This window comes from Panthera leo, chromosome C2 (assembly GCF_018350215.1).
Source record: "Panthera leo isolate Ple1 chromosome C2, P.leo_Ple1_pat1.1, whole genome shotgun sequence".
Classification (NCBI taxonomy): Eukaryota; Metazoa; Chordata; class Mammalia; order Carnivora; family Felidae; genus Panthera; species Panthera leo.
The window spans coordinates 43,895-66,652 of NC_056687.1; the positions used below are offsets into that span (position 1 = coordinate 43,895).

Sequence of the window (22,758 nt, forward strand, 5' to 3'; positions counted from 1 at the left end):
GAAAAGAGTCACGAGTGAACTTTCTGGGATTGTGGAAATATTCTATATCTGGGTAAGGAAAATGAATGCATTTGCCAAAAACTCATCAAACTATACACTTAATGTGTGTGCATTTCTCTGTGTGTTTATACATCAGTTTAAAAACAAAAGGGTTGTACGCAGATTGGTGCCACTTAATACTACTTCCAAGGAGAAATAGGATAGTCAGAGTTTTTTTTAAGTTCATAAATTAAGGCAGCCCTCTGCTGGGTATTATATGTTGATCCTGTAAGACAGGACAGAAGTATGTTATTTTATTTTTCCTAAACTGTCACCCTTTATTTACTTGAAAAATGTCTAGAGTTATTTTTAAATACCACATTTATAATCTGCATTGTTCTCACATCTCCTATATAAGAACTGCTTAATTGTTTGAATTTCCCTTTTCCCATTCCATAGAAATAACAGAGTATTAAGACATATTTTTGTATTATTTAGAACTGCCTGAGAAAGTGTGGGTAGGATCTAGTGTACCAGTGCGTGGAAAGGTTGGGCTTGGCTTGGAAGATGAAGAGTTTGCCCACTGTAACAAGGGGGAATGCAAAGAATATAGACCCAAATAAAAGTAGACAGGAAGGGGGGGGGGGCGGATCTTGTCATTTTATTCTAATTGCTTTTTATTTTCAGTGCAACAGGAAGCAAGACAGAGAGTGAGACAGGAAAAGAGGTATTGGAGATTTGAGAAGAGAGGAAAGGTGTGAAATAGTCACCTAAGAGAATGAAAGAGTGAATGGAACAGAGAACCTAACAGGACTTTTAAGTAGCATCAGAGGTCCTTTAAGATCCATGGTCATGAATGTAAAGTGGGAAAAAGTGAGGGCACAGACATAGAGGAGGCAGAAAGTTGACTGTTAAGAGGTTTATAATTTGCCCACTTGAACTCCATGAATCGTGAGAAGAGTAAAGAGTTTGAGAGTAGATGGAAAGTAACCAAAACAATGATAGATATGATTATATAGTAACACTGTAATAAGGAGAAAGGAGAATGTGATGTTCTCCAGCAGCATTGCTATTACCATTGTCGTCATCATCATCATCATCATCATCATCATCATTATGAGTGTGAATGACCATCTCAGGTCACAAACTGAGGTGTGCAAGAACCATAGCTCCCTCTGGTTTTCTAAAACTTAATACTTGAAGCCTCTGTCAGTTCATGAATTCCCTATTCTCTTTCTTGAAGTTGATCTAAGTGCATGGGGACATGCATAGCATTAAAGTTTGAGGGGTGGAAGGTATCTCATCAGAGTTGTCTATGCCGGCAACTTCTGAGGGCTCCTGTTCCCTCCTGTTCTCTGGACATGCATCCATGCAGTCCCTTCTGGCTTCCTTATTCCTGACCACTAGTCTCCTCAAGGTTCAGGATAATTTATGTTCTCCTACCCTCTCTGGACTGAGAAAACACTGTGACAGGTCACAGGAATCCTCTGGCTAGACTCACCAAATAATCACTTCTTAGATCTTACCCAGGAAGAGAGACTTTTACTCTTTCATTAACCCTATTACACTTATCCTAGGAGACTGAGTATACAAACAGACAATGCTCAGGACATATGTAAAAATAGAACTTTGACTCACAACCTACAGCAGCCTTCCCAGGAAACCAAACCCTTGTCTAAAATAAACATTTATCCCAGAAGCAAGCCTACTTTCAGTAAGACTTATAGAAAATCAGACTGCTATCTCTAGTAGCATTCAGGAAGCAGGACAATGATTTCTGTAACAATTGGCCCAGAATGGCCAGGACTTGATGAATAACTGACAGCTTCCCTAATTGTTCTCCCTCCTTCTAACTTACAACCAATGAAAGAAAGCCAAATGCTCCCCTGACCAGTCACATAGTAGGCCCTGCCTCTAGTTAGGCATCTCCAGCTTCCCCATGTGAACAGCCTCCAAACAAGCCCCATCTAAAGCCATCCCTTTTCTCCACTAGGAAGCTTTCCTACTCCTCTCTCTGCCTTTGAGTCTCTGCTAAAACTCAAGTGACCATGGCTGACTCCCTTGCTGCAGCAAGCTCTGAATAAATAGCCTCTGCTTTTCTCATTTGGTTGGTGTTCCTTTATTTCCACAATCCTGAATGCATACATGAGGTTTCTGGAGCAGAACACATTAACTATTATTTACTTACAAGCAAACAATAATCATGTGGTTCTCCTGAGCCCCCATTCCTTGCTCTTAGGCAATGAGATAAAAGTGGAGTTTACTCTACTCTTTTGAGCCTGTATTATGGGCAAGGAATGCAAAAATACTGATTTAGGCATTTAAACACAAGCTGTTGGGAGGAGCCAAGATGGCGGAAGAGCATGGAAGGTTTTTTTGCATCTTGCCTCCATGAAATACAGCCAGACCAACACTAAACCATCCTGCACACTAGAAAACTGATTTGAGGATTAACACAACAATCTGCACAACCAGAACCACAGAACTCAGAAGGTACATGGTGTGGAGAGGTGAACTGGGGGAGAGAGAAGCCACAGAGGGCAGGGAGCTGTTTTTGCTTGTGGAGAGAGAATGGAAACAGTGGGGGAGAATATGGGAAAAGCACCCCCCCACCGCAAAAGCAGTTGGAGAGAAAGTGGAAAAGTGTAAACAGCCGCAGGGACTGAACTAATGAAGGAGAAAGGAGAAAGGAGAGTGTTTAAACTCCTTTAAGACTCTATAAACAGGGGGGGCGCAGTCTGAAACTCCGCAGCTCAATAACTGGAGGTGCTCTGGTGAGAAGGATGAACCCCCAGGAGCAGAGTGGAGTCCAGGGGTCTTCAGGCCACAAGGGGAAAGGCAGTTCCCCTGTTGGGAGGACATCTGGTAGAGGCTGTGTGGCCCCCACACAGGCAAAGACCCAAGTGGACCCAGGAGAACAACCACATTTGCTGGTGCTGGAACAAGGTCATTAAGGGTGAAGCCTGGTGCCAGATGTGTGTTGTGATTTTCCATAATCCCTGAAACGCTGCTGATACATGATCGCGTGAACTTTTTCTGGGGCAGGCTGGCACCCAGCCGCAGTCTCTGGGCATCGGCAGCAGCTTGGTCCTGCGAACGTTCCTGGGTGCAGCCAGCACCCGGCCATTGCTTGGTGAGACACTCCATAGAGGGTCAGAACAGGTCAAAGCCACAGTCCCTCAGAAGTGAGGGGTCAGCAAACATAGCTACATCTGAGATAAAATCCAGGAGGGAGGTGCTGCCTGGGGCTTGGTCACAGACAGTGTAAACGTGGGGAGTGGACAGAAGCCGGAGACAAAGGACGGGTGCACAATTGCTGATCGGAGAGAACAGAGTTCCAATACTAGAGACCTGGTAGCTGAGTGACGCCATTTTCACCGTTCCTGCACATGTGCATACACCACCTACAAGCACCACAACAATCCACCCCATTAAGCTAAGCAGCAAAAACTAATGGAGGATGGAGCCATTACACTAAGCCCTGCCTAACTGGGCCAACCTTGCTCTTCAGGAACACAAGTCTCTCCACCTGCTTAGTTTACAGACTACAATGCGCTTCATGGTTTGACTTCTATGGAAAACCAAGTAATTTCAATCGTATTTCAGTCTGTTCGCTGGTCCACCTATTCAATTTTCTTTTTTTTTCCTCTCTTTTTCGTTTCTTTTCTTTTTTTTGAATACAGAAAGAAATAATCTGTCTTTATTTTCAATTTTTATTAAAATATTTTTAATGTTTTTCAACTTTATTTTATGTAAATTTTTCAAATTCTATTTTACTTCCATCATTTCATTTTATTCTATTTCAGTGTATTCATTTTTTCAAATTTTCAGACAATTTCCTTTTTTTTTCTTCCCCTTTTTTCTCTAATCTATCATGCCCCTTTCAACACCCAGACCAAAACACACCTAGGATCTAGCATCATTTATTTGATTTGTGTGTGTGTTGTTGTTGTTGTTGTTGTTGTTAATTTTTTTATTTTAATTTTTTTTATTTTTTTACCTCATTAATTCCTTTTCTTCCTTCAAGATGATGAAATGAAGGAATTCACCCCAAAAGAAAGAGCAGGAAGAAATGACAGCCAGGGACTTAACTAACACAGATACAAGCAAGATGTCTAAACCAGAATTTAAATTGTTTTTAAGGTTTATTCATTTTTCACAGAGAGACAGAGCATGAGCAGGAGAGGGGCAGAGAGAGAGGGAGACACAGATTCGAAACAGGCTCCAGGCTCTGAGCTGTCAGCACAGAGCCCGACGTGGGGCCCGAACTCACGGATGGCAAGATCATGACCTGAGCTGAAGTCAGATGCTTAACCAACTGAGCCACGCAGGTGCCCCTGAACCAGAATTTAGAATCACATAATAAGAACACTAGCTGGAGTCGAAAATGGATTAGAATCCCTCTCTGAGGAGATAAAAGAAGTAAACGCTAGTCAGGATGAAATAAAAAATGCTATAACTGAGCTACAATCTCGAATGGATACCATGGCGGCAAGGATAGATGAGGCAGAGCAGTGAATCAGCGATATAGAGGACAAACTTATGGAGAATAATGACACAGAATAAAAGAGGGAGACTATAGCAAAAGAGCACGATTTAAGAATTAGAGAAATCAGTGACTCATTTAAAAGGAAGAACATCAGAATCATAGGGGTCCCAGAAGATGAAGAGAGAGAAAAAGGGGTAGAAGTGTTACGTGGGCAAATCACAGTGGAAAACTTTCCTAACCTGGGAAAAGACACAGACATCAAAATCCAGGAAGCACAGGGGACTCCTATGAGATTCAACAAAAACCAACCATCAACAAGGCATATCATAGTCAAATTCACAAAATACTCAGGCAAGGAAAGAATCGTGAAAGCAGCAAGGGAAAAAAAGTTCTTTTTTCCCTTAACCTACAAGGGAAAACAGATCAGGTTTGCAGCAGACCTATCCACAGAAACTTGGCAGGCCAGAAGGGAGTGGCAGGATATATTCAATATGCTGAATCAGAAAAATATGCAGCCAAGAATTCTTTATCCAGCAAGACTGCCATTCAAAATAGAAGGAGAGATTAAAAGTTTCCCAGACAAACAAAATTTAAGGAGTTTATAACCAGTAAACGAGACTTACAAGAAATTTTAAGGGGGACTCTCTGAGGGGAGAAAAGAGGAAAAAATACATACATACATACATACATACATACATAAATACCGAAAACAACAAACACTAGAAAGGACCAGAGAACACCCCAGACTCCAACCATACAAACAACATAATGGTAATAAATTCAAATCTTTCAGTACTCACTCTAAACATCAATGGACTAAACCCTCCAATCAAAATCATTACATATGGTAACCAAATGGATAAGAAAACAAGATCCATCTATATGCTGTTTACAAGAGACCCACTTCAGACCTAAAGACACCTTCAGATTGAAAGTAAGGGGATGGAGAACCATCTATCACGCTAATTGTCAACAAAAGAAAGCCAGAGTAGCCATACTTATATCAGACAATCTAGACTTTAAAATAAAGACTGTAACAAGAGATGAAAAGGGCATTATATCATAATTAGGGGCTTATCCACGAAGAAGAACTAACAATTATAAACATTTATGCTATAATGTGGAAGCACTCAAATATATAAATCAATTAATCACAAACATAAACTCATTGATAATAATACCATAATACTAGGGGACTTCAACACCCCACTAACAGCAATGGACAGATCATCTAATTAGAAAATCAACAAGGAAACAATGGCTTTGAGTGACACACTGGACCAGATGGACTTAACAGATATATTCAGAACATTTCATCCTAAAGCAGCAGAATATACATTCTTCTCCAGTGCACATGGAACATTCTCCAGAATAGACCACATACTGGGACACAAATCAGCACTAAGTAAGTACAAAAGATTGAGATCATACCGTGCATATTTTCAGACCACAACACTATGAAACTCGAAATCAACCACAAGAAAAAATTTGGAAAGGTAACAAATACTTGGAGACTGAAGAACATCCTACTAAAGAACGAATGGGCTAACCAAGAAGTTAAAGAGGAAATTAAAAAGTACATGGAAGCCGATGAAAAGGATAACACCACAGCCCAAAACCTCTGGGACGCAGCAAAGGCAGTCATAAGAGGAAACTATATAGCAATCCACACCTTCCTAAAGAAGGAAGAAAGGTCTCAGATACACAACCTAACCCTACGCCTTAAAGAGCTGGAAAATGAACAGCAAATAACACCCAAAACCAGCAGAAGACAGGAAATAATAAAGATCAGAGCAGAAATTAATGCTATCAAAACCAAAAATACAGTAGAACAGATCAATGAAACCAGAAGCTGGTTCTTTGAAAGAATTAACAAAATTGATAAACCACTAGCCAGTTTGATCAAAAAGAAAAAGGAAAGGACCCAAGTAAATAGAATCAAGAATGAAAGAGGAGAGATCACAACCAACGCAGCAGAAATAAAAACAATAATAAGAGAATATTAGAGCAATTATACGCCAATAAGATGGGCATTCTGGAAGAAATGGACAAATTCCTAGAAACATATACACTACCAAAACAGAAACAGGAAGAAATAGAAAATTTGAACAGACCCATAACCAGTAAGGAAATCGAATTAATAATCAAAAATCTCCCCAAAACAAGAGTCCAGGGCAAGATGGCTTTCAACGGGAATTCTACCAAACATTTAAGGAAGAGTTAACACCTATTCTCTTGAAGGTGTTCCAAAAAGTAGAAATGGAAGGAAAACTTCCAAACTCTTTCTATGAAGCCAACATTATCTTGATTCCAAAACCAGACAAAGACCCCACTAAAAAGGAGAACTATAGACCAATTTCCCTGATGAACATGGATGCAAAAATCCTCAACAAGATATTAGCCAACCAGATCCAACAATACGTTAAAACAAGTATTCACCATGACCAAATGGGATTTATACCTGGGATGCAGGGCTGGTTCAATATCTACAAAACAATCAGTGTGATTCATCACATCAATAAAGAAAGGACAAGAACCACATGATCCTCTCAACAGATGCAGAGAAAGCATTTGACAAAATACAGCATCGTTTCTTGATAAAAACCCTCAAGAAAGTAGGGATAGAAGGATCATACCTGGAGGTCATAAAAGCCATATATGAATAACCCAACGCTAATATCATCCTCAATGGGGAAAAACTGAGAGCTTTCTCCCTAAGGTCAGGAACAAGACAAGGACGTCCATTCTCACCACTGTTATTCAACATAGTATTGGAAGTCTTAGCCTCTGCAGTCAGACAACACAAAGAAATAAAAGGCATCCAAATCAGCCAGGAGGAGGTAAAACTTTCACTCTTCACAGATGACATGATACTCTGCATGGAAAACCCAAAAGATTCCACCAAAAAATTGCTAGAACTGATCCATGAATTCAGCAAAGTTGCAGGATATAAAATCAATGTACACAAATCGGTTGCATTCCTATACACCAACAATGAAGCAACAGAAAGAGAAATCAAGGAATCGATCCCATTTACAATTGCACCAAAAACCATAAAATATCTAGGAATAAATCTAACCAAAGAGGTGAAAAACCTATACACTGAAAACTATAGAAAACTTATGAAAGAAATTGAAGAAGACACAAAAAAATGGAAAAATATTCCATGCTCCTGGATAGGAAGAACAAATATTGTTATAATGTCAATACTACCCAAAGCAATCTACATATTCAGTGCAATCCCTATCAAAATAACACCAGCATTGTTCACAGAGCTACAACAAACAATCCTAGAATGTGTATGGAACCAGGAAAGACCCCAAATAGCCAAAGCAATCTTGAAAAAGAAAACCAAAGCAGGAGGCATCACAATCCCGGACTTCGACCTATACTACACAGTTGTAATCATCAAGACAGTATGGTACTGGCACAAAAGACACTCAGATCAATGGAACAGAATAGAGAGCCCAGAAACGGACCCACAAACATATGGCCAGCTAATCTTTGACAAAGCAGGAAAGAATATCCAATGGAATAAAGACAGTCTCTTCAGCAAGTGGTGCTGGGGAAACTGGACTGTGACATGCAGAAAAATGAACCTGAACCACTTTCTTATACCATACACAAAAATAAACTCAAAATGGATGAAAGACCTAAATGTAAGACAGGAGGCCATCACAATCCTCGAGGAGAAAGCAGGCAAAAACCTCTTTTATCTTGGCCGCAGCAACTTCTTACAAAAGCAAACACAAGCAAAAATGAACTATTGGGACCTCATCAAAATAAAAAGCTTCTGCACAGTGAAGGAAACAATCAACAAAACTAAAAGGCAACCGACGGAATGGGAAAAGATATTTGCAAACAACATATCAGATAAACGGTTAGTGTCCAAAATCTATAAAGAACTTAACAAACTCAACACCCAAAAAACAAATAATCCAGTGGAGAAATGGGCAAAAGGCATGAACAGACACTTCTCCAAAGAAGACATCCAGATGGCCAACCGACAACGAAAAAATGATCAACATCATTCGCCACCAAGAAAATAAAAATCAAAACCACAATGAGATACCGCCTCACACCTGTCAGAATGGCTAACATTAACTCCAGCAACAACAGATGTTGGCAAAGATGTTTGCACTGCCTGTGGGAATGCAAAAAATTAAAAATAGAACTACCCTACAACCCAGCAATTGCACTACTAGGTATTTATCCAAGGGATACAGGTATGCTGTTTCGAAGGGACACATGCACCCCAATGTTTATAGCAGCACTATCAACAATAGCCAAAGTATGGAAAGAGCCCAAATGTCCATCAATGGATGAATGGATAAAGAAGATGTGGTATATATATATACAATGGAGTAGTACTCAGCAATCAAAAAGAATGAAATCTTGCCATTTGCAAGTACATGGATGGAACTGGAGGGTATTATGCTAAATGAAATTAGTCAGTCAGAGAAAGACAAATATCATATGATTTCACTCATATGAGGACTTTATAAGGGAAGGGAAGGGAAGCAAAAATAATATAAAAACAGGGAGGGGGACAAAACATAAGAGACTCTTAAATATGGAGAATGAACACAGGGTTGCAGGAGGGGTTGTGGGAGGGGGGGGGTGGACTAAATGGGTAAGAGGCATTAAGGAATATACTCCTGAAATCACTGTTACACTATATGCTAACTAACTTGGATATAAACTAATTAAATCAAATTTTTAAAAAATAGAAAAAAAATTAAACACAAGCTGTTACCCTCCCCTCCTGAAAAGAAGGATAAAACCCTTGGAAAGGTTCATGAGTTATTACTCTAACCATTTGCAATGTAAATAAGCTTTTCTAGGGTAACAATAAGACCATTGTCTACATTTTTACAACCCAGGATGACCCCATGTTCCCAGGTCTCAGTAAGGTTTCCTCAGAACCCCTAAGTGTGCAGAAACATAAAAAATATTTTCTCTAAAGCCCCTCAAACCTCAAATCTATCTGGGGTTTCTGCCATCCTCCATGGGGGAGAACAGCCCTCATGCCCACCTTCCTGAGCTTTCTCAGGACCTCCCAGCATATAAGCTCTCTTCACTTCTCTCTTGAATCTTTACTCACATAGACTGGAGGCCCTCTCAAGTCTCATGGGCAGGGAGCTGTGCTGATGTCCTGTCACCCAGCACTGGCCAGGCTCTTGTCTTGACTGACCCATTAAGTCTTTCCTTTGTTGATGCCTGAGAACTTGGCCTTTGAAACAAAAATGTCAGGAAGAGTCCTCCATTTTTTTGTTAAATCACCTCTTCCCAAGGCATGCAGGGTTCTCAGAGTCCCCACCATGGGGACCAGACAGCAGGTAAAATGGGATATTTTGAGATGGAATGTTGTGAAGTCCTGTCTATTCCCACCACACAAGGTTAGTGCCTCTTCCAGGCACATCTCTTCCCATCCACAAGCTCATGTGTTCATATTCTTTAAAAAAATGAGCTTATTCATATTTGAAAATTATAAAGATAGGCAAAAATCACACCACCATAAATAACTTCTGAAAAGATTTTGATACTCACCTTCTTACACTCTCTTCTATGGTCAGTACATGGAAGTCACTCAGCACCTTAAACTTGGCACATACGTCCTTCCGCGCCCCCCCAACACCCCACCCCAGGAATGCTCTTTTCCTTCAAGCTAAACCACCTGCAGTCTTGAGGCCAAGCTCTGGCTTCTTGCCAGGGCCCAGATCCCACCTTCCTCTGTGAACTCTAGACCCCCAAAGCCCCTACATCTTGCTGTGAAATGCACAGCAGGCTGCATTGTGTTGTTTGTTCTCTGTGCTCCCCACTGAGCCTGTCTCCCATGTAAATTCTTTTCTCCTGGAGGTCAATGGCTGTTTGTCACATTTGGCTTGGGCTTAGATTTGGGAACATGTGTGTTCAATAAATACCGCTGAATAAATACAGTTTTCCTAATGAGCATTTGTTTGTAATTTGTACCTGGAAATGTTGGGGATGGGGAGTGGCTTTAAACTACAGGTATATGTTTCCCTGACATAAGTATAGAAAAATGTTTCCAACTGAAAGCTTAAAATTAAAATGCATCTCAGTCACAACCAAAACCATGTCCTAAGATTGGATGCCTCCTTAGGATCTGCTGAGGAAATGGTTAAAAATGTATACTTTGCAAGTTTCTAATAGGGTGGCTCCCAGAAGGGGTTGGAGGATCAATAAGCACTTTTTTTAGCCACCTGTTGGGGTGAGACCAACATGCAGCCTCAGCTGATAGACAACAAGCAGTTTTTTCGTCCACTACAGATGAGAAGACTTCAATGGATTTGTGTAACCAAAGGGTGGGACCCACAACAGAGATGCAGAGGGGAAAACAGCCCATGTGCATGTGTATTTGTTTAATTCAGTTTGCAGTGTTCTCAATAGACTGAAGCTGGAATTTGGCTCTACTTTGATGCCTCACACACACACACACACACACACACACACACACACACACACACTGTGCCTTCTTTTGGGAGCTGGCATGAGTGAGCAGATATTTGTAACCAGATATCCCAGGCCCTGCTTTAAAAGTGACCATTCAGGGTATGAGTGGCACCAAAAGAAAGCTCACAGAAACACCTAACAACCCTGATCCCAGCCCTCGGGAGCTCCACAAGACAGAAATGAGGAAAAATCTGAACTAACTCTTCTCTGCCTCTCCCCAGGCCCTCAACGGCTTCCTCATGGCAGTTACAAAGGATGGCTATGTTTTATACGTCTCTCCCACGGTCCAGGACTACTTGGGATTTCATCAAGTGAGTGGTTTTATTTTTCAGTTGAAGAGTTTGGCAAATCTAGGGGGTGAGGCAGGGCCATGTAATGCTTGTCTACATGGGGCTGTAATGGAACTTTGAAGACCTGGGTCTCCATCTCAGTCCCACACATGTACGTCATATGTCTTTGACTGAGCCTTCCTAGAGCACTGGCTTCTTTCATCCAGTGGAGGGCATGGTAACCCATATCCTCTGAGAAGCAGATGCCAAGGTAGGATGAGATGAACAAGAGATTTCTCAGGAGAAAATCCTGGGAGGACCCAAGAGGGAGCAGGGGTTGGGGAAAGCAGGTCTGTCCCTTGGGCAAGAGACCAGGAAGGAACGGGGGTGGGTGGAAGAGTCTTCTACTGCAGTGCAGGGCCAGTGGGACCTCCTCAATCCAAAGTCATGCGGCAGGCAAGCTCCTCTTCTCCCAGGAACAGGCCTGCCTTGGTGTCCCTATCATGCTCAGTCACTGGCTGGGGGCAATCCGTAGGAATTGTGGCCCCAGCACAAACAAGTGGTACATCAAAGAGAGGCAACCTTACAATAACCTCAGTCAGAAACCTAAGAGGCACATTATCATGGCCATCACACTCACTTCTTGTGCTTCACAAGTCTACTCCTCCACCAGGGTTTGCGGAGCAAATCCTCCTTGGTTCCTATGAGCCTCTCTCCCTGGGGGAACCTCAAAAAAGAGAGGTGAGTGGGACAAACTCCAGCTGGTCTCAGGGTAGCACCTGGAACTCCTCTGCTCTCCATTCTGAATTCTTCTCACCCTCAGCCATCACCTCAGCACATCTTGATGGCTTAGCTAGAGGTGTGATGCAAACCTTCACTACTGAGGGGTCTGAGTCCCGGTATCCAGTGCCGTCATGGTCCTCACATCAGGGTGAAGGTCCATGGGGGCCAGATAATACCTGAAGTGCCAGCTAAAGTCTGGCTCACAGCAAATCCACAAAGTGTCAGGACCCACCCAGTGGTCATTTACCCATTCCATAAGCATGTAATTGGAATCAATCTAGTTGACAGCTGGTGTAACCCCCAGACTGGGTCCTTGGCTCATGGAGTGAGATATATCAAAATATAAAATGCCAAGGGGAAACCCCTGAAACTACCTGAAACTACCTGAACCTACCCCCAAACTGACTCCAGTCAAGATAGTAAATCACATGCAATATCATATCTCAAGGAGGTCATGGACAGTGGTGCTGTTGGATAGAAGGTATGGTCAATATCTTACCATGGCATTGTAGGGCCCTTCCTCCTAGGGACCATGCCCCCTCTTCAGCCAGTGGATTTCAGATCTGAAATTTGTCTCAGGTCCAGAAACTGAGCAAAGGATTGTCATTTTTCATCAAGGTAACAGCCCCCAGCCTACTGACCCTCCTTTGTTGCCTTTAATTGTAGATGTTAAGCAGCATCGTTGTTGGCTGCCCATCTCTTTTGCCCCTTGGGATGCCACGCTCTATTAACCATCTCCACAACTCCCTATGGTCCAAGCCCCCTTGATTATTTCTTCTACCTTGCTGGCCACCACTGTAATTGAAGCCTACAGGCTTGGTCAGTAATTGCTGCCATCTGACCTCTCTTACTTCAGGGCTCCATCATCCCAATGGACATTCATGAGCCCACCCCAGTGTCTTCCTCTCCTACCATCAGCCCTGACCTGAAAAGAACAGTCACCTTACTACCAAATTTCTTATGATGGTGCCCCTCCAGTAGTGCACTCCTGTAGGCCTTGGTGTGTGGTATGTCCCTGGGCCCTCCCATGGTATGCAATCTCTGGTGGGTCTTCTGAACTGATGAATTGCATTCATTCCACCACACCCATTTCCCTCAGCCTTTTTGTCCCTTTCTCTGCCATCTGCCAGGACAACTCTGGTATTACCCTCTCACTGACCACTGGCTTTTTCCAGCCTCTAAGAGCCATCCCAGCATTTAGTTTGTCGCATTTTCTGAAGTTCCTGCAAGGGTGTAAAAATTGTATGTCCTAAAAATTCTGACCTGACCCTGGCAAGGAGAGTTAGCCGACTGTACAGCTCTCAGGAAGCTGAACAGGCCAAAGGGGAGCCCTCATGGCCAAGTTGCCCATCAGAGAAGTCCCATCTCCCAGGAGCAGGCCTGCCTTACAGTTGCCGCCACAGTGGATTTTAGTGGGCAGCAGCTGGGACGTGTCTCAGTTATACTCCCTGCAGCTGGAGACCTGAAGGGCATTTTCATTGCTGATGCTGAGGGAAGACATTCCATGCTCCACACAACTGCCGTGCAGACTGAAAAACAGCAATGCTTGTGCAAGTGCATTGCTCACCAAGAATACCATGCTGTGTAAGGGGTTCATAAAATGCCATAGCAACAGAAGGTTTTCTGAAATCAAGGCAATAGGAAGACTCAAAATCCCTCCATCTCCATTCCTCACATATTCCCATGCCCACCTTGCACTCATGGATGTGCGCAGCATACCCCACACCAGCTCTGGACTTACGCCTCACTTGTGATGAAAAGACACTTGCTGAGAAGTTTTACGGTCTTTTCACCTTTCCTTTAGAAAAAATGTCAGTCAGTACCATTATGCTGTATCTGATTTTCAGCTGAGAATCTGAGAAGGAGTTTTATTTGTCAAAGACAGACCTGAGGCCTGAGCACTTGCCATACCCACACTGTCAGCATCGAACTTTCTGCCTCCTTGCCCTTGCTGAGGACAAATGTGATGTGAGGGAGGGTTCAGAGATAGGGACCCTTATAAGAAGACTTTACAAAAGAAAGAAAAAAATAAACTTGGCTAAAGCCCTTCATATCCAAGAAATGCAATGGGTTTCTCTGTCCAGTGTGGTTAGGGGAGGCAGGGCTGCCCTGCTGTGATGCCTTTCCAGTTCAGAACCTCCAGGGGCAGTGAAAAGAGCTGCAGACAGAATGACAGCAATGTGGGTGAACAGGAGAGAAGTCAGGGTCACTGCCTGTGGCCTCTGCCTCTGTGCACAGCTCTCCCACACCAGTGCTGTGTATGGCTTTTAGAGTTCGACCAGGTAGAAGCAGGGAGCACGGATGTGTCGGGTGCTGGGCACTGTCAGAGCACTGTTGCATTCCTCCATGCTGTCTGTTCTGTTTTGCCCTGGTGGTCCCCTGGAAGCCCACCTCCCTTGGCCTCAGCCCCCATGCTGCCATCTCTGTTATTTCCCCTCCAATCTTCATGCCATTGGCCCTTCACCTCCTTCCAGCCTGGAGGCCCATACAATGTCTCTGTCCTTTCATCAGCTAAACCAGACGCTTGTAAATATTTATCACCATGCCATGTGCTGGGATGGATATGCTCCTGAAAAGTTCATTTTCCCTGAATTTATTGCAGAAAATGGTTATATACAACAGGTTTCTAAAGATCATGCTTTGTGTGGGTTCAGAGATGCAGGGGAAGAGTGAAGAAGAATAACTTATTTGGGGTAGAATTTGGGCCAGAAAAACTTTTTATTGCTGACAGAAAACTTTCAGCTGCACTTAATTCCTCTCAGAAGATCAAGAATAATCCCAAACTATACTCAAATAAAACATAACTTAATAAATTATTCACTACAAGCAACAGTAGAGACACTCATTACCTTTCTTACTTTTTTAATGTTTATTTTTGTCAGAGAGAGAGAGAGAGACAGAGAGAAAATGAGTGGGAGAGGGGCAGAGAGAGACAGAGACACAGAATCTGAAGCAGGCTCCAGGCTCAGTGCTGTCAGCACAGAGCCCGACATGGGGCTCAAACCCATGAACCATGAGATCATGACCTGAGCTGAAGCTGGATGCTTAACCGACTGAGCCACCCAGGCGCTCCGACTTATTACATTTTTAAAATTAAACCTGCTTGATTTACAAGGAATACAGTAAGATTTCTCAAGGCAAACTGGCTTGAAAACAATTTAACATTCTCCTTATGTGTAAAATATTTGCAAAATCTGTATGGGGATAGGATACCTTAAATTTTGTTCACATTCAAGTCACTACATTGCCAAACCCATTTCCTTTTTTTTTTTTTTTTTTTTTTTATGTTTCCTTAGTTATTTTGAGATAGCGAACAAGCAGCGGAGGGGTACAGAAAGAGAGAGAATCCCAAGCAGGCTTCACATTCAGCCCAGCACGGGGCTCCAACCCACGACTATGAGATCATGCCCTGAGCTGAAATCAAGAGTCAGACACTCAACCGACTGAGCCCCCTGCCTGCAGTGCCCCTGAGCCCATTTCTTTAGAGTGAATACATTATATAATGTATAAATACATTAGCATTTATATTCACTCATCTCCTTCAACAAATGACAGAACAAACTTGGCTCTCCCTGGAAATGAGATTTTTGTTCTAATCCAGTTTAATTTTGTTATCCAGAAGAGCTCAACATTCTCCTTCCACAGAACTTTAAGCCAACTCTCCAGGGCTATTCAGTAGCTTCCAAAGGGTGTCCCCACCTCAGACATCTCCCTGCTAATGACCTGTGCCTTGTCTGCTAGACAGTCATTCTTCCCTTGGCCCCAAGCACTGCCACCCCTTTCAAGAGAGGATACAGACATGGCCTCCAACACCATGGGAGTGCCCACCTCATGGATGTTTTCGGGGTCTGGGGACAGCAGCAGCCTGATAAGATGGCTGTACAAAACCAGAGAAGGAAAACAGAAACAGTGCACCAACCAGACCCAGGATGGGGAGGGACAAAGACAGGTGAGTACACGATGCCTGGAAGGATCAGAGGTGCTAGACATGACTTAGGTTCATTGGAGGTGAACAGGTCATACCTGGCCTCAGGAAGGAAAGAAGCATCCCCTGGAGTGTGACACTGCCCCTTGGTCTTTGCAGTCAGATGTCATCTATCAGAGTGTGTTCGAGCTGATCCACAAGGAGGATAGAGCCATGTTCCAGAGCCAATTTCTCTGGCCTCCAGATGCAGCACCTATCAGCAGAGAGGGAGAGCAGGACAACCACCGTAAGTCAGGAAGGCTTGGGGGGAAAAGGGCAAATACAAAATCAATCCTCTACATGTGTTTCAACCCGGTATACATGTGTTTCTTCCATGAGGAAGAAATTAGATAAGGAAGTCAGGCTTTCTCACTCAGATGTAGATTTCATTAAGCACTGATCGAGCCCTCACTAAGTCCCACGAATATGAGGGAAAGAGAGGAGGAAGGACTGCAATCACGAATCAGGTAGTGTGCGTTGGCACAGGACTCTACATCTCATATCTGTGACCTCATCTGATCCTCCTAGGAACTGGAAACTATGCATGAGGCATGAGTACCTGTTGATTTTACTACCAGTAGGAGGCAGGGAGGGATTTTTGATGATCTTGTTCACTGATGTATTCCCAGCGCCTGGAACAGTGTCTGAGACAAAGTAAACATTAGCTGCTTGAACAAATGAATGTTCAGATGAAGAGAGTGATGCTTGCCCAGATGGACCCAGTTGGTGAGTGATAAGACTCATGCTGGAGGAAATATCCACTTGCCCAGGCAGGTGCATCCTCTGAACAATGATCAAGCTGGCACAGACTCATATTTGTGTATCTAGTGAGTATACAAGTTAGGTGGCCATTATGGCCATAACGTGTTACTCTGCCAACTGGTGGGAAACCATAGGCAAAAGGCAATACTGTCCTTTACAAGTAAATGCCATTTTGTAAATCCAATACAGGACCCCTCTCCAAGGATTTAGAGTACACTTAATGCATCTACAGAGGATGCAAAGAAAGGCTCTTCTGTGCTTTGTTGTGACGGATGGTTAGAAAAAAATAAAATACTCAAACAGAGGCTTCAATTAGGAAAAAAAAAGTGAATCCATGTGCCAATATTTGCACACTAACGACATCCTTTTTGTGGTAGATAACCAAAAGTATTAAGCAAGAATAAACCTACAAGGCTGACTATAATATATGGTTGTGTAAATTCGTAAGATACAGCTTTAACTCAACTCAGCTTTGGCTGCTGTGATTTTAGTCCATCTCTCTTCAAAGCCTGCTCCTACTTCAGACATTCGGCACAAGATTCTGTCTTAACTAGCCATAAATCCAGCAGAGTAAAGTTACTTATCACAAAATAGGACTTCACTTTTTTTCTTTCCCATAAGATTATCAGCTCATTGAAGGGAGGAACTTTGTCCTCAGCATTGAGCTTGGACCTCTGTGCGGGCTGTTTCTGTGTCTCCACCCATGTCCGTGTTGACTGGCTAGGGTCAAAAGAGAAGGGAACATAAGTGTGAAGCTCAGACTTTTGTACACTGCCTGACACTGCCAAGTTTGAATTATGTCCCTAACAATGGATAGCCTGGAATTTTGCATCTAATTTCATGTTTTTAAATACTTTTTATACCCTTATACCTCTGTAGTAGCAGAAACCATATAGAAGTCTACCTATATATTTATAACTATATGCGTAATTTTTTCAAAATACAAGCAAAATTTTAATGCAGTGCTATAAACATGGAAGAAAGATATCTGAAGACCACCCAACTAATCCAAATTCAACTTGATGTGTGCTTTATACATGTGTGTATATGTTCTAACATTTATTGATGGTGTACCATGTGCTAGGGGTTTTATTAAAGATTACAAAAGTAGTAAAATTTATCAGATCATAAACCTGCCTTTGTTCCTCCCTAGACTGCTACACTTTATTCTTCTGCAGAAGAATAAAGTCCAGACAAATCAATTTTCATGTGACAAAGGCAAAACCATTAGCACAACTATAATCATACTTGTCAGGTTGAGAATTATAGCAAAAGATAACAAATTTGGTTTTTGCCTCTTTGACTTTCTAATGAATCTTCAATGGTACTTTTGTATTTAACCCAAAAGTTTGTTTTTTCCTTTATTATCCTTTGCAAAGGATACAAACCCCTAGGACAGGGAAGAGAGCAAGCTAAACCAGCACTCCAAAACGAGTCAAAGTGGCATCCTTTTTTACGGATAAATGGAGGAGGGCAGTGCAGGTGCAAGAAATAGCATGGGTGCAAAGTCCCTGAGGCAGAAGTGGACTTGGCATAGATGAGGAATGGCAAGGAGGACACTGAGAAGGGCACAGACAGAGAGTGAAAGGGAAACTGGCAGGTGACTGAGTAGGAAAGGGGTGCAGGGGTACAGGCCACTATAGACTTTGAGGTAGGAAGCCACTGGAGAGTTCTAAACAGATAGTTGACATGATCTGACCTATATTTTAAAGTTACTCTGGCTACTGAATGGAGAACAGACTATAGGGGCAGGGGGAGAAGCAGGGACACCAGTTAGAAGGCTATGGCAAAGTTAAAACAAGAAAAGAAAAAAATGACGAGAGTAACAGTCAATGTATAAAGGTTACAATGTGCCAGGCACTATTCCAAGTGCTTTACATATATAAATGTAGTTCTCATAATAACTTTCTTTAAAGAGAGATAAGAAAATTTGGGCCAGTAGAGTTGTTAAATAACTTGCCCAGATTCATACAACAGGTCTGGGTTCAGGGTCTGTGCTGTTCTCGGCCTAGACGGTCTGCCCAGCTGATGAGAGACTGGCCAGCACAACAGAGGTATAAGTGATGAGAAGTGGTTAGTTCCAAGGTGTATTTCAACAGTAGAGCAAATAGGGTTCCTGGATATGTATGTTATGTACATCATCTCATTTTTAACTTGATCCTCATGACACTGTAAAGCCAGCTTGAGTGGCTAATCAAGGTCATCCTGTCAGGCAAGGCCAAGGTTCACTGGGCCACAGGGCTTATGATCCCACATTCTCTCCACCCACCAGCTTCTTTCAGAGCTACAAATATTTTGGCTCTGTGGTGAAGAGTGTTCTAATAGAGCTTCCTCACTTTTCTGTCTTCCCAGCTCTGCCTGGAGAGAACTGTCTCTCACTTAATGGCACCCCCACTGACAGCCTGCAGCATCAGCCCTTGGAGGACCCCTCCTATCTGGAAAGAAGTTTTGTCTGTCGGTTCCGCTGCCTGCTGGACAACTCTTCTGGGTTTTTGGTAATCACGCTATCCTTACAGGCTCAGGAACTTCCTACAACAGAGCATGGCTCTGCTCAGATGGAACACTGCCCAAGGGGTGAGCCAGGCTTCCTCACCGTCCCAGGAAGGGCCATCTGGCCTTCAGCTCACTGCCATTTCAGAATCCCAGGTTGTCTTTTGAACCTTCCTCTGCCTGGTTAAGATATGGGACATGTTTGGGGCGCCTGGGTGGCGCAGTCGGTTAAGCGTCCGACTTCAGCCAGGTCACGATCTCGCGGTCCGTGAGTTCGAGCCCCGCGTCAGGCTCTGGGCTGATGGCTCGGAGCCTGGAGCCTGTTTCCGATTCTGTGTCTCCCTCTCTCTCTGCCCCTCCCCCGTTCATGCTCTGTCTCTCTCTGTCCCAAAAATAAATAAAAAATGTTAAAAAAAAAAAAAAAAAAAAAAAAAAAAAAAGATATGGGACATGTTTACTTGATATTTAGTTACACCTGTTACCTACAGTACAGTCCTCAGTGGAGATCCCTGGTGAACTCAGGATGTTAATATACACCTTCTTCACCATCCCCCAAATCAGCTAAAAGTGCCTATCAATTCCTGGAATCATACACCCTCTCACAGCTCAATCAACTCTGTGGCTCTATGAAAAAGGCTGTGTGGGTCAAGGACCTAAGGGAGGATGGAGAAGCCATGAAAAATGATCAGGGCCAGATGGGCAGAGCAGAATGAGAAGGCTCCAAGCCTGCACACACCTATACTGAGGAGTCCTACCTGTTCAACTACAAGGAGGATACTGGACCCTCTGAATTCCATAAAGGGAAAGTTGTATCAACTGTTTTAGCTACTTCACATCCTCTTCTGTCTTCTCATTACATTTGGGGTCTGCTTTTTCTAGGAGCTGAATTTCCATGGCCATCTTAAACTCCTCCCTGGGCAGAACAACAGATCAGAAGATGGCATCCTCATGTCTCCTCAACTCACCCTGTTTGCCATTGCAACACCTCGCCAGCCACTCACCATCCTGGAGCTCCAAAACAAAACATTTCTTTTCCAAACAAAACACAAATTGGATTTCACACCTATAGCCTGTGATTCCAGGTACAACCCTCTGACCAGAAATCGTGACTCCTAGGGAACCAAGAGTGCTTGGACACTAGTTACTAGTTACTAGTTAGCCCAAATCCTGAATCTAGAACCAAAGGCAAGGCAAGAACAATTGGCCAATCCTGTCCAAACAGGTCCTGTAATGTTAGTTTAAAAGATGCTGCTTATGGGGGCGGTGTAGCAAACCTTCCATGTGGGAATATGGGGTTTAGGTTAGTGTGACGCAGAGAACAAATCCTTAGTGATACTTTTCTCCCTCTTAAAGACTTCTAGTAACTAATCGTCGTGAACACCCAAGAAGTCCCACTATAAAAAGTCTAATTTAGTTGGGTTTGACCCAACTTTTCCCAAATTTTATTTGACCACTGAACCTTTCTTGGGGAAATCAATTAACATGCCCCTTAGAACACATTCTAGAAAGCAAGTGATTCAATGTGTTGTTACAACTATAATATGCACGTTTTATTTCTTACTCAAAGACTGGTCCTTAGCATGCTGGGGAGTCACAGAGCCCTTTGATGAAAGCTGTGGGACTTCTCCTTAACCAAAGTTCACTTGTTCACCCACATGAGTAACTGTAGGTACAGACAGACCCCTGTTCCACAGCGCAGGCAAGTAAGCACAGGCTTAAACAGCATTTTGGATTACAAGTGTGGTAGAAGTGTCCGAGACGATCCTGTCAGTGCGGAGGCCTCTTAAAGGTCCTGCTCCAACCCTGTGGCAGGAGGGGTACCCTTGCCGGACCTGGAGTGTCCTGGGGAAGACCGCTCCTGGGCGCTTCGGTGGGTGGGCACAAAGCAGAAAAGGCTGCAACGGAGAACTGTTAGGAGTTTGAGGGATGAACAGCAAGGCCGTAACGTAAAGGAGTGCGGTGTCTCCTCTGCACAGAGGCAAGGTGGTCCTGGGTTACACCGACAGCGAACTCTGCAGGAAAGGATCGGGCTACCAGTTCATCCACGCGGCCGACATGATGCACTGCGCCGAGAATCACGTGCGGAGTGAGTTCGGGAGGCGCCCTCAGGGCCCAACCTCGCCCCGCGGGGCTGGGGCAAATCCTCCCCCCGCCTGCTGCCCCCCCTCCTGCAGAGGGCTCCGAGGGAGGGCAGGTGCGCGTCCGAGCTCCGATGCGAGCGCAGGCTCTCTCTGCAGTGATGAGGACGGGCGAGAGCGGCCTCACGGTGTTCCGGCTGCTCACCAAGCAGGCCGGCTGGCTGTGGGTGCAGTCCAACGCCCGCCTGGTGTTCCGTGGCGGCCAGCCCGACTGCATCGTCGCCCGGCAGCGGGCCCTGACGTAAGTGCGGCCCCGGGGGACGGGGGCCGGGGTGGGGGTGGGGGGGTGGGGGGAGGGACCTGTCGTAAGTGAGGGCGCGACGTCCGCTGGGGCCCAGCGGCAGTGCGAAACCCGACAGAAATGAAGTCCTTGAGGTCCCCCTGTGAGGACCCTGTCGTAAAAGCAAGGTCCCGACGTAAGTGTAATCGTGCAACAAGACGTAACTAAAAGCCCGTATGGTACAACGAGATCCTCGTGCAGAGGACCCGATGCAAATGAGAACCGGAAGGGAGGGTCTGAAACCCTGCCTTGGGAGCGAGGTTTCCTGTAGCCTCGAGTTGGCAGCCTCTGAAGTCCACCCAGCTTTCAGGGGCCAAGTAAAGCTGCAGCTCATCTATAGTTGTTTGGCCGTAGACAGGACGCTCAATTCCCGTGGGCCTCAATCTCGGCCAACAGTAGGGTAGGCGGAGCACTCCACGAGGGGGAGGGGAGGCGCTTTGTGAGCACATGGGTTCAGTTCCATGGCTTCAGTCGGCCTTGTTCCCAGTGAGGCTGGCGGAGCCTAGGAGAAAGAGACTGGCGCAAGTATCCGTGTGTGCCTTTGGCTTTGTAATGGACTCGCCTGCTTCTGCTGAACAATTAGTGCAAGCATGTACATGCACACCTTTTTTCCCTAAAAGAACCACAAACAGGGCTTTATGTCAAATTCTCGTATTTGCCTGGGTCACCGATTCTCATATTCGTGGCTCCTTGGGCCTATACCAAAATGGTTGCTCATTATCAAGGCCCTGAAAACTGCTTACAGAGAATTCCCAGGTTCCTATTTACCCAGAGTTCAAATTCTGAACATAGAATCTTTCCTCAGCTATATTCAAAGGAAGTCACTGCTCCCCATTGCACTCTGCAAAAATCTGACCATGTGTCTCTCCTCAGAAATGCCATTCCTTCAGCCTGACTTCCCCACTTTTTTGCCACTTTTCTGCATTGGTAACGTGGTTTTTAGGGAAGAAGAGAATCAAAGCTATCACTCTGTAGGCTCTCTTCAGTAGGGTACACGTTCTGGGTAACACAAATCTGCCACTCACGTCCAGAAGACCCGGGTTTCATGGCCACTTTCTCGTCTATCTGCAGCATACTTTGTGAGCCGAAATATGCATACAAACAAGAGGAGTCTAATTGTTACCAACATG

General features: G+C 44.0%; 1 protein-coding gene across 1 annotated transcript in view; it reads left to right on the forward strand.

The window, feature by feature from the left end:
• Positions 1-22,758, forward strand: part of LOC122198654 (aryl hydrocarbon receptor-like) — a 51,824-nt gene that overhangs the window by 17,309 nt on the left and 11,757 nt on the right. Inside the window, exons 2-7 of the mRNA XM_042903361.1 lie at positions 11,164-11,253; positions 16,079-16,205; positions 19,046-19,215; positions 20,090-20,292; positions 21,187-21,296; positions 21,448-21,589. Coding sequence (XP_042759295.1) covers positions 11,164-11,253; positions 16,079-16,205; positions 19,046-19,215; positions 20,090-20,292; positions 21,187-21,296; positions 21,448-21,589 — 842 coding nt within the window. The remainder of the gene's footprint in view (positions 1-11,163; positions 11,254-16,078; positions 16,206-19,045; positions 19,216-20,089; positions 20,293-21,186; positions 21,297-21,447; positions 21,590-22,758) is intronic.